The sequence below is a fragment of the Haematobia irritans genome, chromosome 1 (genome assembly GCF_050003625.1).
Source record: "Haematobia irritans isolate KBUSLIRL chromosome 1, ASM5000362v1, whole genome shotgun sequence".
NCBI lineage: Eukaryota > Metazoa > Arthropoda > Insecta > Diptera > Muscidae > Haematobia > Haematobia irritans.
Genome location: NC_134397.1, coordinates 245,636,469 through 245,655,359, shown reverse-complemented (window position 1 = coordinate 245,655,359; position 18,891 = coordinate 245,636,469). Strand labels below are relative to the sequence as shown.

General features: G+C 25.2%; 1 protein-coding gene across 2 annotated transcripts in view; it reads left to right on the top strand.

Moving 5' to 3' along the window:
* The window catches only part of grn (GATA binding protein grain), a 123,745-nt gene extending 105,125 nt beyond the window's left edge, over window positions 1–18,620 (top strand). For both annotated transcript variants that reach the window (XM_075313420.1, XM_075313364.1), the window contains exons 7-9: window positions 13,466–13,649; window positions 14,144–14,331; window positions 16,494–18,620. In XM_075313420.1, coding sequence (XP_075169535.1) covers window positions 13,466–13,649; window positions 14,144–14,331; window positions 16,494–16,520 — 399 coding nt within the window. In that variant the 3' untranslated portion in view covers window positions 16,521–18,620. The remainder of the gene's footprint in view (window positions 1–13,465; window positions 13,650–14,143; window positions 14,332–16,493) is intronic.
* Window positions 18,621–18,891: the final 271 nt, after the last annotated feature.

The following is an 18,891-nucleotide window of genomic DNA, read 5'->3' as shown; positions in this document are numbered from 1 at the left end:
TATAAAAACAAGGAGATAATACTTAATTAATATAGTTTATATAAGAGAATATTTTTCAGAAATTAATAAATTAGATAATTTTCAAAAATTTTATATTTTTGGTATTTTTCCCATAATTTCCAGAATTTTTTTTATTTTGTTTCTTTGGATTTTTCATATAACAAAAGATATAACACTCAATGTATTAGTGTATATAAGGAATATTTTTCATAAATTAATTATTTAGAGAATTTTTTAAATTACTATTTAAATTTTAGGTATTTTTTCACATTTTCCATGACCTGTTTTTTAAATTTTATTTCCTGGGATTTTTGTATAATTTCTATGAATGTATGTTTCCATTTATTTAGACTCCATACTATTTTTTATAAAACCAAAGGGATAATACTTAATTGATATAGTTTTTATAAGGGAATATATTTAGAAAAATTCAGAAATTAATGAGTTAAAAATATTTTTTTTTTTTTAATTTTGTTTGTGTGATGTTTCTTTAATTTCTAGGAATTTTATTTATTTCAACTCTCTGCTATTTTTGATATAACCGAAGATATAATTCTCAATGTATATAGTTTATATGAGGAAATATGTTTTTGAAAAATTCAGAAATTAATTAAAGAATTTTTTAAAATTATTATTTAGATTTTTGGTATTTTTTCATAATTTCGAGAATTTTTTAATATTATTAAAATTTCTAGGATTGATTTAATTTCTCATCTAAATTTGAGTTATTTAGAAAAAAATAAATAAAAGAAATGTTATATTTAGTTTCCCCTCTAATACATCCCATTCATAAACTCCCATAATTGATCACCCTTCTCTCACAATTGTCATCCCTGCAAAATTTATATGTTCTGGTATTTTGCGATGATGGATTGTTGATTATTATTTAAAGATATTTATGCTATGCCTTTTGTTAGTGTCACTGTATCTAACGCTTCTGTGGGATAACTGGTGACGTTCTGCTTGATGCATGCGTGTGCTACTTGAGATAAGCGGCCAAAAATCACCCACCACCACCACCATAAAACATTACCAATGTTGCCCATTGTTGGCAACAGCAGCAGCATCATATCATCAAACGACAACGGACGACGGGTGGCTGTGAAAATGCGATAACATTCATTCATTCATTATGCGTTACAATAACATTTATGAGATTTTTGGTGGCGTTTAGTAACAAGGCCAATCCAGTTTAGTAAAGTTGAGGTGGGGGAAGGGAAATTGGATAGATAGATGGATAGGACTTCAAGTGAATAAATAACTCCCCCACCCACTCCCCCTTGGAAAATGGGTGGCTGGCTGACGTTTGCCTTAACGATTACAATAACTGTTGCTGTAATTTAATAAATTAACTCATGCATTTGACTTTATGCATATATAATTTCTATAACACCAACGGTCATAAATGAATGAATTCATTAACATCCTAGAAGAGAAAGGAAGGACATTTCTACTCTACCTTAAGTATTTTTTGTCTTTTTTTGAATATTTTAACATTAAATATTCATTAGTTCCAGCAACATAAAAATGTCGTTGTTTACATTAAAAAATAATTTCCTCTGTTTTTTTTTTGCTGTCTCTATTCTTTCCTTTCGCTAATTATGGAAATTCCTACCGAAATGTTAAGACAATTTTTTTGTCTTTTTTTCCTCTTCTAGGGTTTGTCTATGTGTTTTTTTTTATTTTCAAAGTTTTTAAGCGAAAAAACTTTTCTTAAATAACTTTGTTTGCCACCTTGGGGAAAAAGAAAACTTTTATAACAAATATGCCACCATTTACATGTCAGTGATTGCCCTTAACTACTCCAAAGGGGGTCTTATTTTAAAATAGAAATGTAGAGAGTATGAAAGTAATTACCAGGATTTATGACAGCCATGAGTAAATGGGTGTATACACGGGAAAAAAATTATACAAGATTATCGTAAATAATATTAAAATTTTTGAGCCAAAAAAAAAAAAATTATTAAAAAAAAAAAATTATATTTATATATACACAATAATAAACACAATTAGTTCTATTCAAATATTCATTCAAATAGGGATTGATTTGATCTCTATGCCTAATAAAGTTCGTTTAATAATTAGCAAATCTTATGAAAATTTATAAACCTCATAGAATTAACACCTAACAAAATATTTTTAAATCATAAATCATATTGGGACAAAAATAATTTTAAATCATAAGCAACTAAAAATAATGTTTAAATTTTTTTTCGAAAAAAAATCGCACATAACATATTTAAAATTATCAAGAAAAAAATAGTTTACACAAAAACATAATAGATTTTAACTTAAATATTTCATATTTCCTACAATAATAATATAAACATGATATGTTTTCATTGTTATCGCAGTTATTAAAATAGAATTAAAATAAAATAAAATAAAGGAAAATAAAATAAAATAAAATAAAATAAAGGAAAATAAAATAAAATAAAATAAAATAAAATAAAATAAAATAAAATAAAATAAAATAAAATAAACTAAAATAAAGTAAAATAAAATAAAATAAAATAAAATAAAGGAAAATAAAATAAAATAAAGGAAAATAAAATAAAATTAAATTAAATAAAATAAAACAGAATAAAATAAAATAAAATAAAATAAAATCACAATCGAAATATTTGTGAAATACTACAAATATATTTATAAAAATAATATTTTGTTTGAACCAAATATAATGTTTTCCTATGCGAATATGTTATACAAGGTTACTTAGAAAAAATAAAATTATCTCCAACTACAAAAAAAATATATATTTAACATTTTCTTTTTGATAAAATATCTCTTGCCAAATTATAATAATATAATTTTATTTTATCTCTTGTCGAATTATTTTTATTTTATTATTATTTAAGTGTCATTTTAAGTTTCATAGGGTCTTTATAAAATAAAATAAAATAAAATAAAATAAAATAAAATAAAATAAAATAAAATAAAATAAAATAAAATAAAATAAAATAAAATCAAATAAAATAAAATGAAATAAAATAAAATAAAATGGAATAAAATAAAATAAAGTAAAATGAAATAAAATAAAATAAAATAAAATAAAATAAAGTAAAATAAAATTACAATCGAAATATTTGTGAAATACTACAAATATATTTATAACAATAATATTTTGTTTGAACCAAATATTTTACTTTCCTGTACAATAAATAAAATTCAATAAAGTAAAATAAAATACTACAAAAGATATTTATAACAACAATATTTTGTTTGAACGAAATATAATATATTGATTTATACAAAGTTACTTAGAAAAATTATCTCCAACTACAAAAAAAAATATATTTAAAATTTCTTTTTGATAAAATATTATTTTATTATTTTTATTTTATTATTTTTCAAGTGTTATTTTAAGTTTCATAGGGTATAAAATAAAATAAAATAAAAAAATAAAATAAAATAAAATAAAAAAATAAAGTTAAAGTTAAATAAAATAAAGTAAAATAAAATAAAGTAAAAGAAAATCAAAATCGAACTCGAAATATTTAGAAAAAATATCTCCAACTACAAAACATATATTTAAAAAGTCTTTTTCATAAAATAGTATTTCTCGTCCAATTATTTTTATTTTATTATTTTTTTAAGTGTTATTTTAAGTTTCATAGGGTCTTAATAAAATAAAATAAAATAAAATAAAATAAAATAAAATAAAATAAAATAAATAAATTAAAATAAAGTAAAATAAAACAAAATAAAATCGAAATATTTCGAATAATTATCTCCAACAATAAAAAAATATATATTTAACATTTTCTTTTTGATAAAATATTATCTCTTGACAAATTATAATAATATAATAATATTTTATCTCTTGTCAAATTATTTTTATTTTATTATTTTTAAGTGTCATTTTAAGTTTCAAAGGGTCTTTATAAAATAAAATGAAATAAATAAAATAAAATAAAATAAAATAAAATAAAATGGAATAAAATAAAATAAAAAATAAATTAAAGTAAAGTAAAATAAAGTAAAATAAAATAAAATCGAAATATTTAGAATATTTATCTCCAACAATAAAAAATATATATTTAAAATTAATATATATTAAAATATTATCTCTTGTCAAATTATTTTTATTTTATTCTTTTTTTTTTAAGTGCAATTTTAAGTTTCATAGGTTCTTTATAAAATAAAATAAAATAAAATAAAATAAAATAAAATACAATACAATAAAATAAAATCACAATTGAAATACTACAAAACCTATTTATAATAAAAATTTGTTTGACGCAAATATAATATTTTCCTATAAAAATATGTTATAGAAATTTACTTAGAAAAATTATCTCCAACTATAAAAAATATATATTTAAAATTTCTATTTGATAAAATATTATCTCTTGTCAAATTATTTTTATTTTATTATATTATATTATTTTTTTTTTTTTAAGTTATACTTGTATGCAAAAAAAAAACAATTAAATGTGTGTGTGTGTACTAACACACACATCTACATGGTTTTTTTTTGTTCGATTGAGATTTCCAATATGGATTTTCATTTGGTGTGAGGAAGTACTTCACAACTTTTTAGCCAAAGTTCACAACTAATGATTGTTATGGCTGCTGCTGCTGCTTCTGCTACAGGCTGGTTGGCTCTAATAGGTATCGCTTTCATAAAAACCCCACATTCAATCTATGCAAATATGTTTTGGAGTGCAACACAATGTAAAAGTCTATTTAATTGACTGTTAAAAAGGCAATAAAACAAATAAAATAAAAAAGCAGAAAACTTACAGCTAACAGCCGCCAACAATTGCCATCGATTCGTTACATTTTGAGTTCAGTTTAGCTTTGGCTGTAGTGGCTACATGCCTATCCCCTAGCTGGCTTCAATTGCTAGGTTCGTTATCTGATGAACCGATACAAATGAAATGCATTCATAAAAAAAATACATGTGCGCTTGCGAATATTTTGTGCTACCGGCACTTTGGGTGGCTTAATTAAAATGAAAAAATGTCCATATGAATCCAGGCAATTGCCAGTTGTGATACCACCAAATATGCACCATTTTCGATCATATCTAAATATATATATATATAGGACACCCAGTGCAGTGCACTACACCGCTGCTCCACAACACACACACAAGCCACTATATATATTTTGTTATTTTTATTATTTACAAGCAAACCACAAAAAAAAATTGCACTCGCGCCAATATTATTTGCACTCATATAAAATGACGATTTGCACACAGATTAAACGTCAACGTATTACACCTAAAAAAACAGAGTTAAAACAAAACAAACAGAAAACCACAAAAATTATGCTTGTGAAAATATTTTATATGAGTAGGCCTAGCAAAATTTTTGTACAAGTCCCGCCGTCGCCGCCGCAGTGTATACCATAAACAAATGCTGGGCAAAAAAAAAAAAATATTCACAGATTTTCCTATGTTGGCCATTTTCCCATCGTGATAAGAAAGTTTGTTTCGCTAGCTAGTTGGGGCTGAGGCTGACTTATGCACTAATATGCATAACGTACATCGAAAAACGGCTGCAATGGTTAGTCATATAACCATTCAATGTTATATTTTTGTAATTTTTTTTTTTTTGGTGGGGAGGGAAGAGGAGATTTGCTTTGCTATTTGCGTTTTCACCAATAAACCAAAACGATAGAAATCACACAAGACATGGCTCACTTGCAATAAGGAAATAAAAAACATAGCTAAATATATTTTTTAAAGCAAAAAAAAAATAAACAAAAATGCCGACGGGAAAAAAAGTTTAATACTTTTAGAAATATTCGAAATCTTTTGGGAATTTATAATATTATTTGGCAAGTCAAATATGGACTGAATACTCAAAACAATAATCTATTAATTTTCGAAAATTTTGGTAATCATTTTTACATTTTCTATTATTGGAAAAAATCCATATTTTAACAAATGGTACCATTTAGTACGTTTTGGTACCATTTTTGTAACTAAGAAAATAGCATAAAATAGTAATATACACATCGCATTATTATTGCCAAGATTTGCATTTCACGTTTTTAAATCATTCCGTTCGCTATGTATTGGATAATACGAAGTATTTTATTTTCGTACTATTTTGTGTACACAAGTCACACAATATATTAAAAAATCTCCAGAATTGCGAATTTGCATAAATTATGAACACATTCCTTGCTAATAAAAAAACATAATTTTTTTATAATTTTTGGAAATAAAACATGCATACATTTTTTATAAATATAATAATGATATGTTTCTAAATAAAATTTTAATATAAAATCCCCAGAGCCGGGATATTATATTCCCAGTCGAATCCCCAAAAGTAGAAGTTTTTATTCATAAAGGGGAATTTAGAAAAAAAAACTAAAATATTGGCCTTATAATTTTTTAAATAAAATATGCATATTTTTTTTTTTTCTAAATATTATAATAATATTTTTATAAAAAAAATACCTCAAAATAAAATTTTTTACATAATATGGGATATCATATTCCTTTGAAAAATGTTACCTTTGAAAAATGTCTTAAGACCCCCAATGTTCCAATATTCGTAATCGCAAATCCCAAAGTTTTTGTTTGGCAATATTTTCTTAACCCTAAAACATCCACAATTAAACCTTGGCAATTTAGCTCTCTACGCTGAGAAATTCAAATTTAAATTAGATTGGAGTCCGAGAGTGTTCTTAGTTTTTCGTTATAGAAAAAATATAATTTTGCGATTAGCGATTTCGAAAATCAGAACATGGTGGTATTACATATTTGTCAAAATTACCTAATATTGGGTATTTTTGAAAATATTCTGGGAATTTGATATTATTGATAATTTATATTTTTATATTTTTTATTAAATTATTATTTTATAATTTATATTACAAAAAATACTTATTTTTTTAGTTTAATCAAAACGATAGATAATATCGTTTTGAATTACCGCTTTTGAGTAATTCAGAAACAAGACAGCCCAGTTAGGGGATTTTGATTATTGATTTTGGGATAGCCAATTTTTTTACAATTTCAAAACTTTTATGAAATTATATGATTAAAGGAAAATACCATAGAATAAATTAATTTTTCCTAGAGCATATTACTCAATGATTCTTCGGAAATTTATTCATTCAATTGTTAATTATTGTTCTCTATTTCTCCCTTAATTTGGCTCTTGATGATTTCTTCTCCCCCTTATAGAAGATTAATGAGGCTCATATGTAATTTATTATGAACAATTAACATGTTTGTTTCAGTTTTGCATTTTTTCTCCCCACCTCTCATATAGTCTTCTATGTTTTATTTTTTTTTTGAGCTGATGCCACTAAATGTTGCATAAATATATGCCACCCAGTGTCACAACATTAGCATGAATTAAGAATCCAGCCAACAACCATAACATCTGGTTATAATTTTTTGGAGCATACAATATACCAACTAAAATATGTTTACCAATAACTTTATGAAGGGGTCTAAGAAGGCAAGGAGGGGGTGGGGGGAGGCTCCTCTTTCTCTGTGTACAGTATGAGTGGATATCTTAAAATGTGTCGACACGAATCAGTAGCTATAACAGAAGCTACATGACTAACAGCCAACCCGAACACGAATGGCTATGGAACAGATTCAGAATAGTGGAGAAGTGTTGCTGGAGTCAGTCGCGTGTGTTGCTTATCAAAAATTAACTTGACAGCAGGCAACACCAGGGAATCCAAGCAACAGACAACAGCAACCAAACTCCTTTTAAAAGTTGGGCCATTTCGATATCAAGAAGCTAAGATATGCAAAAGGCTTCATGTAGTCCCCCTTCCCCCCTCCCCCACCAGCATATGAGGATGCAATATGATAGGCTCGATTTACGGTCTACATTTCGCAGGCATATATCTTTTTGACGGCTGATTTTCATTGCTAAGAGGCTGGCTCAATGAGATTGCATGTCTTCTAAAAATGTTTATGTCTTATCTTTGCTTCCTAGATCCCCATATCTTATTATACTCTACTTTGTAAAACATCATGGGCAAATTATCACATTAGAAATACTCTATTATTTTCCCAGTGGGATTTCTTCAAATTTTAAATAGATGATCCATTTTGGAGGGTTTGTCGTTGTTTTTGTCAACAGGAGTTAAGGGTATCAATTACCGAATCAATTGTTCTACCATTATGTCCAAATGTTTCACTTTCCTTTCATTATATATTTTTTTGTTTTTGGAAATAATAACAAACAATGTTGCCAATTCTTCAACAAACAATAGATGAGAGGATAGATTGCTGGATTTTTTTTTGTTTGCAATTTTTTCTTTCTTCCCTCTACCTTTTTTCGAAAGTGATACAGTTTTAGTTTTGTCGTTTTCGTTTGGTATGGTATTAGGTCCTGATGTAATTTAATGAGACTTCTTGCTTAATAGCATTGCAAACATTAGGTAAGAGCTACTAGAACCACCCTTCTTGCAAAATAAGGTCTCCTTGTTGAGTGATCCTAAGTGCAATGCCAGGAGAACAAAAGGCTTAGGATTTGTAGCAGCGCTTCATCTTTCTTTCATCATCATTTCATAATTTAACAATTGGCCCCGACAAAATCCTCCCCGTAGGACGTTTTGTTTAGTTAAGCACTTAAGTGCTGCTGCCTCATGGTGCCTTTCGTTGGACGACCTACTACCACTACTCCACTCTTATGAATTCATTTTGCCCTGCTTTGGGATTCTAGCCGACAAAGCATTCAATCAGCGGCATACGGCCAACAATCGGTAGTCATTCATTCATTTTGAGTCAGTCATTTTGTTTGCACTTAAACACTTTTCGTGGTCGTTAATGCATTCGGTGAAATTTAGAGGTTTTATTCACGCCCAGGTATTTCGTTTTTTTTGTTGGTTCTCCATTATAGCTACTGCTGTTTCTTGTTATTGTAGTTGTTTTTGTTGTGTATATACCCTCTCTTATCCAATTGGCAGAGGCTGTCGTCTATGAAAGTAAGCAGACATTTAGTCTATGGCAAAAAAGTAGTAACAATGCCACCACAACCAGCCATACAATCAGGCATATACAATAAACCAAAGTACGAGAAAAAAATCACCACTAGGGTAACTTAATATTGTAATTGTGGCACAATGAAGCGCAATTCTAACAACAAGAAAATCTAAGAGTAGATTTTTCATAGGCGATAAGGTACCCTTTTTTTTTGTATAGAAATATGTAAAGTTAGCTTCAGAGGCACATTGAAAGTTATTGGAGGGGAAAAACATAGTACGACTATAAAGGGTGATTCTTTTGAGGTTAGGATTTTCATGCATTAGTATTTGACAGATCACGTGGGATTTCAGACATGGTGTCAAAGAGAAAGATGCTCAGTATGCTTTGACATTTCATCATGAATAGACTTACGATCTGCCACAACGTCGAATTTTCAGTGAATGGGCCCTAGAAAAGTTGGCAGAAAATCCGCTTTTTTATCGACAAATTTTGTTCGGCGATGAGGCTCATTTCTGGTTGAATGGCTACGTAAATAAGCAAAATTGCCGCATTTGGAGTGAAGAGCAACCAGAAGCCGTTCAAGAACTGCCCATGCATCCCGAAAAATGCACTGTTTGGTGTGGTTTGTACGCTGGTGGAATCATTGGACCGTATTTTTTAAAAGATGCTGTTGGACGCAACGTTACGGTGAATGGCGATCGCTATCGTTCGATGCTAACAAACTTTTTGTTGCCAAAAATGGAAGAACTGAACTTGGTTGACATGTGGTTTCAACAAGATGGCGCTACATGCCACACAGCTCGCGATTCTATGGCCATTTTGAGGGAAAACTTCGGAGAACAATTCATCTCAAGAAATGGACCGGTAAGTTGGCCACCAAGATCATGCGATTTGACGCCTTTAGACTATTTTTTGTGGGGCTACGTCAAGTCTAAAGTCTACAGAAATAAGCCAGCAACTATTCCAGCTTTGGAAGACAACATTTCCGAAGAAATTCGGGCTATTCCGGCCGAAATGCTCGAAAAAGTTGCCCAAAATTGGACTTTCCGAATGGACCACCTAAGACGCAGCCGCGGTCAACATTTAAATGAAATTATCTTCAAAAAGTAAATGTCATGGACCAATCTAACGTTTCAAATAAAGAACCGATGAGATTTTGCAAATTTTATGCGTTTTTTTTTAAAAAAAGTTATCAAGCTCTTAACAAATCACCCTTTATATAAGCACTTAAAAAAATATTTTTTTAAATTTAATATTTAATATGCAAAATTTTAATATCTTTATTAAGTTAACAAATTATAAGATATATTTTTTAAAAAATATTTTTTTTTAGTTTTATTAAAATTTTGATTTTTTTTTATCGTGAAATTCGGCAAATAACATTTTGATTTATAAAATATATGATAAATGGCATGACGACAAGCCCCAAATGCTTTTTATTTTGATAAATCTTTGGTTTTTAACAATTCCCATATTTTTATTAAAAATCCCAGAAATTGGGGATTTTTGTTTTAAATCACGGGTTATGGAATTTATGTTCTAGAATTATATTTTCCACTGTAAAATGGGATAAAAAACATTTTGATTTGTAAAATATGTGATAACTGGCATGATAACTAGGTTAGGTTAGGTTAGGTTATGTGGCAGCCCGATGTATCAGGCTCACTTAGACTATTCAGTCCATCGTGATACCACAGTGGTGAACTTCTCTCTTATCACTGAGTGCTGCCCGATTCCATGTTAAGCTCAATGACAAGGGACCTCCTGTTTATAGCCGAGTCCGAACGGCGTTCCACATTCCAGTGAAACCACTTAGAGAAGCTTTGAAACCCTCAGAAATGTCACCAGCATTACTGAGGTGGGATAATCCACCGCTGAAAAACTTTTTGGTGTTCGGTCGTAGCAGGAATCGAACCCACGACCTTGTGTATGCAAGGCGGGCATGCTAACCATTGCACCACGGTGGCTCCCTGGCATGATAACTAGAAATGGTTCGAATTTTTCCTTTTAAGGGTTACTTTTTTACACAAAAGATATGGAATTTATTATTATTATTATTATTATTATTATTATTATTATTATTATTATTATTATTATTATTATTATTATTATTATTATTATTATTATTATTATTATTATTATTATTATTATTATTATTATTATTATTATTATTATTATTATTATTATTATTATTATTATTATTATTATTATTATTATTATTATTATTATTATTATTATTATTATTATTATTATTATTATTATTATTATTATTATTATTATTATTATTATTATTATTATTATTATTATTATTATTATTATTATTATTATTATTATTATTATTATTATTATTATTATTATTATTATTATTATTATTATTATTATTATTATTATTATTATTATTATTATTATTATTATTATTATTATTATTATTATTATTATTATTATTATTATTATTATTATTATTATTATTATTATTATTATTATTATTATTATTATTATTATTATTATTATTATTATTATTATTATTATTATTATTATTATTATTATTATTATTATTATTATTATTATTATTATTATTATTATTATTATTATTATTATTATTATTATTATTATTATTATTATTATTATTATTATTATTATTATTATTATTATTATTATTATTATTATTATTATTATTATTATTATTATTATTATTATTATTATTATTATTATTATTATTATTATTATTATTATTATTATTATTATTATTATTATTATTATTATTATTATTATTATTATTATTATTATTATTATTATTATTATTATTATTATTATTATTATTATTATTATTATTATTATTATTATTATTATTATTATTATTATTATTATTATTATTATTATTATTATTATTATTATTATTATTATTATTATTATTATTATTATTATTATTATTATTATTATTATTATTATTATTATTATTATTATTATTATTATTATTATTATTATTATTATTATTATTATTATTATTATTATTATTATTATTATTATTATTTTTTTTTTTTTTTTTTTTTTTTTTTTTTGAATTTTCGAAATTTAATCAAACATATAAGAGTATAATGCCTACAGAGGTAATTTCTTAAACAGAAAAATTTACAGTGAAACCTCTCAACTTATCACATTAAAATAAACCTCTCATAAGTGAATACCCCCCAAATGTGGGAAAAAATGTTGCCGACATTGGGAGCTCATTGCAAAGATGTTTCAAAATAGCCCCAAATAAATTAAATTTTAATTAAAATTTAATTTAATTTCTAAATGAAATTTTAAATTATTTAAATATTTATTAAAAATAAAAGTACGTTTTTTTTTTTAACCCAGGATTAATTTTGAAAACTTTGATAAAAATAAATTTTATATATATACATTTTTTTTGTATTTTATTATATGAAAGTTAATTTTTATTAATTTTTTTCTCTAAGTGTATCTTGGATTTCATATATATTCTATATAAACGAATGTAAATGTTATATTTATTTGGTTATGGTACGCAAACAACAACAAAATATATTAAAAGCTGAGCTACAAGGGGAAAATTTATACAGTAAAAGAGAGAAACCTTCAATACTCCAAATAATTGTTCTCACACACATCCTATAACGGAATATATGTGTATATTCATCATTACACTCCAGCTGCTAGTACTCAGGGGTTTTGGCCTTAAAACAGTATGAGTCTACTGGCCATAGTATTTATGTGTATGTGTGAGTTGGTTTTGAGGTACGTGAGACTGAATGCCTCTATGTATGTACCTATGTTGTATGTTATCAACGCATTAAAATCGAAGTTCTTTTTTCTCCCGTCTTTTCCCTATTGTTCTTGTTGTTGTTGCTGCTGCTGCTGTTATTATTACATTGGCCACCACATACTCATGCATAATACAATCACACAATGTGTTTTGTTTTTCGTTGTTGTTTTTGCTCTCATACAATTGGTTTGGTCTGTCGTTTGGTTCTTACCTCGGCCTGGGTGCTTATCTGATCTTGTAAAAATACGATATAATGTAATGTTGCAAGCTTTTTCCGGTTCTCCTTAGACCTTTTAGGGGACAGAAGTGGAGGACATAGTCATAGTGAAGAGGAATGGGTGAGTGAGCGAGTGTAAAAGTACTCATACATGCATATATGCGTACTTGCATTTACATACTGGCTGCCAACATTCTTGGCTAGCTGCGAGTACTTGCAGATGCATTTAATGCATTATGGTTTAGGTTTTTTTTTTAAATCTAGCTGCTAGTGTTAGCTCGTAGCCGTTTCCTGTTTTGGGTGAACCCAAACACATCCTTCCTTTTTCCATTGAGATATATGTATATAGAAGGGAGCAGATTGTTGTGAATTCATTGGTTGTGTAAAGAGTTGTAATTTTTAAACATAAAAAATTGGTCGGTTCTAAAACGCCAAAGGTCATGCTGCCGCTGCTGCTGCAGTAGCATTATTGCCTACAACGATGATGATGATGAATATTTTTGTTAATAATTTATTTTTTCATTTCCTTTATTTTTGTGTACAGGTCAACCGCCCACTAACCATGAAAAAGGAAGGTATTCAAACCCGCAACCGTAAATTATCCTCGAAATCAAAAAAGAAGAAGGGCCTTGGTGGCGGTTGTATGCCTTTGGGAGGTCATTTAGGCATGGGTGATTTCAAGCCTTTGGATCCATCAAAAGGTTTTGGCGGTGGATTCTCATCAATGGGTAAGTTGCCATAGTTATATAAAAATCATTAATCATAAAAATCATAAATTTAAAGATCCAATAATAATCCAATAATAATGAAAAAAAATAAAGTAAAAGTAATTTATTAAATTAATTTAAATTTAATTTTTTTATTGAAAGTTTAATTTCATTAATAATATATATAAAATCTTCGTCTCTGCGCCTTATAGGCTTTTGTAGAGACTTATTGGCAACAAATAACAATTCATATATTTAGAAAAATATGTTAATGTCTTACCAACTATGTTGTATTTATATAGTCTTTCCTAAATATTTGTTATCCAAAATTTAACATTAAATTACTCCAACTCTATTTCCATTTCCAAACGAAAGTGAATTTGCCATTTGTTTTCTTTCTGTTCTCGTTTTTTATGCCGTTTGCATTTTTTTAATTTTCTGTTTTCGCTCCCTGTTTAACTTCATAACTTTATACGTATGTTTCATTTTTCTTTATATTTTCATTTTCTTTGCAGCCCAACATTCACATCTTTCCAGTGGTTTGCATCCAGCTCATGCGCATATGCATGGTGGTTGGTATACAGGCGGTATGGGAGCATTGGGTGCTTCCAGTGGTCTGCAAGGTGGATTCTCAACGGCAGGTTCATTGGGTGGTGGTGTTGTACCCCATTCACAGCCCTATCATTTGGGTTTGGGTTCAATGGTAAGTTTCTAAATGTTATAAAGAATAAATTTAAGAAAAAAATTAAGAAACACACAAATCTGGGATATTTTTCCAAATTCGTAAAAAAGATTTTTAAGGTTTTAAGATAATTTTTTAAATTGTTCGGTAAATAAATCTATAATATTAATAAAATGGTAAAAACAAGAATTTAAATTTAATAATAAAATTTAAAATTAACTTTTTGAAAATTAGAATTTATCACAAATTTAATTTAAAAAAATACAAAAATAAATATTCAATTTTTTTAATACTAAAATTGCAAATTAAAATTTTAGTTTACAAAATTACAAAAATTAAAATAATAAATATTAGTTAAGCAGTTCAAAAATTAGAATTGACTAAAAATTTAATAAAAACAATAAAAGTAAAATTTATTTTTAACGGCAAAATTGAAAAATTTTAAAAATTAGAATTGACTTAAAATTTAAATTTAAAAAATCTAAAATTTATTTTTAATACTAAAATTGAAAAATAGAGATCAATTTAAAAAATTAGAACATTAAAAATTTTCAAACCAAAAACAAAAATTAGAGTACACTTAAAATTTAATTTAAAAATTTTAAAATTTAAGTTTAATAATAAAATTGCAAATTAAAATTTGGAATTAGAAATGATCACAAATATATTTAATAAAATTATAAAAAAAATATTATTTAATTTTTTAATAGTAAAACTGAAAATTAAAATTTAATTTACAAAATTAAAATTAAAATCTTTTAACAACCAAATAAATTAAATTAAATTAAATTGCATTTTTGAAGATTAAACAAATTGAATATTTAATTTTTTGATACCAAAATTGAAAAATTGAAAAATTTAGAAATTTAAATTAAAAAAATTTTTATACTGCAAATTAGGGTTTAATTTAAAAAATTACAAAAAATGAAATATTTTTAATACCAAAATTGAAAATAGAAATTAGAGATCACTTAATTTTTAATTCTAAAATTTATAAAAATTAAATTTAATAACAAAATTGCAAATGAAATTTTGAAATTAGAATTGATCACAATTTTTTTTAATTACAAAAATTAATATTTTATTTTTAATACTAAAATCGAATATTAAAATTTTATTTACAAAACTAAAATCTTTAAAAAAAAAATTAATTAAGTTACATTCCTAAAGAAGCTAAAAAGATAAAAATTAGAATTACCTTAAAATTTCATTTAAAAACTTACAAAAGTGCTAATACCAAAACTGAAAATAAAATTTTTAAAATTAAAATTGAAAATTAGTATAAAAAATGACAAAAATTAATATTAATTTTTTTATATCAAAATTTAAAATAAAAGTTAAAGTTAACTTTAAATTTAATTTAATAATAAAATTATATTTAAAAAATAAAAAAACTACAAAAATAAAAAAAAAACTTTTTAGAAAAAAAATTATATATAAATTTAAGCAGCTCAAAAATTAAAAATTAGTTTTACAAAAATTAAAATTTATTTTTTAATACCAAAATTAAAAATAATAATTTTAGAATTGAAGAAATTAGAATTGACCTAAAATTTAATTTAACAAATTACAAAAACTAAAATGAATTTTTTAATAAAACAAAAAAAAAATAAAATTTTATACCAAAATTGAAAACAATAATTTTCAAAATTAAATTTTATTTGAAAACAATAATTTTCAAAATTAAATTTTATTTTTTAATGGTAAAATTTAATTTAAAACTTTTACACATTATCAAAATTAATATTTAATTTCTTAATACCAAAATTCAAAATAAAATTTTAAAATTTAGATTCTAATTTAAAATTTAATTAAAACAATTACAAAAATTAAAAATTATTTTTTAATAGCAAAATTTTAAATTAAAGTTTAATTTAAAAAATACAAAAATTAAAAATTAATACCACATAAAATTTAATTTAAAAATTAAATTTCATTGTTTAATACTAAAATTTAATAAATAAAATTAATTTTATTTTTTTTTAATAAAACAACCTTAATAAAATTAAATTATTTTAAAAATTACAATTGCCGTGAAATTTTATATAAAAAGTTAAAAAATTTAATTTATTTTTTTTTGTAATATTTTTAAGCAGCTCTACTTGAGCTTTTTTTCGCATTTCTTTCTTTTGATTTCATTGATATTAATTTCTATTTGTTTTTCTCTCTCTCTCTCTTTTTAGGGCACATGGCGTACTGACTACACGTGATGGAGCGGTAACAATATAAATGGCAATTTATTCAATTGAAATTTGCCAAACGATTCAAGTCGAGAGTGCGAAACCTCCCCAGTAGAAAACCTAAGAAGTTAAAAATTTAAAACAGACGAAAAATCAAAAGCCCAACCAACCAATTTTTTTGTACCAAGAATCCCCCCGAAAAGAAAAACCAGCACCAAGTGTTGATATTTCCCGTTTTGTTCGACGAAAACACCTATATATACATATTTTTAGAAAATGATTGAAAAAAAGTTCCTAAACCATTTGATAAGCCCAGAAAAAAATAACACAAAAAATAAGAAACATGTTATCCTTTAAAACAATGTTTCAGGGCGTAAACCAAGGTCTGAGTGTTTACCAAGATTAAAATGTAACGAGCTTGGATTAAAGAGATCAGGGATCTCTTCAACATAGCTCTCTTTGTGTAGCTGGCGTCTATGCTAATGACTTTGAGATGGAGTTTTTGCAAATCCGGGCATTATTTTGCAATAACCACCACCAATCTTAGGCTAATGATGACTTTGCCTTTTTCGGATGTGGTTAAGTTAAGAACATTGAGCGATTAGTGGAAGACCACAAAAGGAGGGCAGAATCATCCAGTATATTGGTAGAGTAATGGCGCCAGGCTTAAGACATTTTTGGCTTAAGAATTTAATGAGTATTTGCTCTCTAGACCTCGGCCAATGTTTACATATAGACATACTGTTACACTTAGCAGAAAAGCCATTACATTTTACATATTTATAAGCCAGCTCTGTTAATCCATTTCTCTTTTTCCCTCTCTCCCACGCGTACACAAACACACACACTCTCTGTATTTCTCTGTATGAAACCAAAACAAAATGTTTGTTATAATTTCAAATGTAATGTAAGCAAGTAAATGAAAGTATTTATATTTAAGTTATGTTATGTTAACATTGCGTGCAATTTATTAATTTATTTAATATGTAAATGTTTTCTAGATTTCTTCCCCTTCCCCTCCACCACCCCTTCCCTAAGAAATTTCCCAGACTTTGTTAACAATTATGTTTTTATATTATTTTATAGCCCCAATATTCTCTAATAAGAATTCATTAACAATTGTATACAAGAAAAACAAAAACAATGACGAGTATAATTGTATATAATTGAATATAAATTTGTATATATATTAAAATGATTTTATTTTCATAAATATTAAGAAAAAAAATACAAAAACTATATATGTAAAACGTCCAAATAAACGCAAATCTAGCGAAAAGGCCACGAATTTCGTATTGAGAAACCACAAATATTTAAAATATCTAAAAGGTGATATTTAAAATAAAAATAATTTATTAAAATAAAATATAGTGTAAAATAAAATTTTAATTGTAAATATTTATAATACAAATAAACTAAGCCAATCATCTATCATCAATACCCCCATACACATATTTCAAAACAAATACATTTTTTAAATTTATTGTTTTTGTTTTTAAGTTAATAGATTATTTTTTGAAACACCCTCCCCTCAAAAAAAAAATAGTCTTTAAAATTATAAGAAAAGAAATGACAGAAAAAAACTCCTTTAAAAATACAAAAATATTAAATCCTACAAGGTTTTCCCCACCTGGAATATGTAAATACCAGTAAAATAAAAAAAAAAATTAGTTTACAATAAACCTATAATCCTTTTTTTTTAATTTTATTTGTATCCTTTTTTTTTCTTACAAACAAAAAAAAAATTTGTATATAGATATGTAATTATTGTAATTGCCAGTAACTAACTGATAAAATGATAAGTATATTGTTGTAATTGTATTAATAAATGTATGTATACAAAATATATATATACAGCTATAAACACTCTTTCCCCCATCCCTTCCTCTAAACCCCACCCAAAAAAACACTAGTATACTATAGCCCTCCCATCACATTATAATAAATAATATTTAAAAAAAAAAAATTATAAATATATTACAATTATATTGTATTATTCTAAATGTAATTTTTTGCCATATTTATAGTTGATTAGCTGGTAATCGAAAAAAAAAATATTATATATACAAAACAACAAGAATTATGCTAAATTAAATAGACAAAACAAATATTATTATAATTAAATGAATATTAAAAAACAAAAAACGGAAAACAAAAAACAAAAGTTATTATTATTAATATATACAAAAATTATGAAAGAAAATAAATATAAAATCTTAAAAAAAAAATCAAAAATCATTTGTATTACATTTAAATGCAATCAATCACAACAGCAACAAAAACATTTTCAAATATACTTAAGTGGAAATGTTGAAAAATACTAAGAACAATTCATTTAATGCAACGATGTTGTCTTTTGGATTTATCGGTGGATTATAAGGTGGATATTTTAATTGTATTG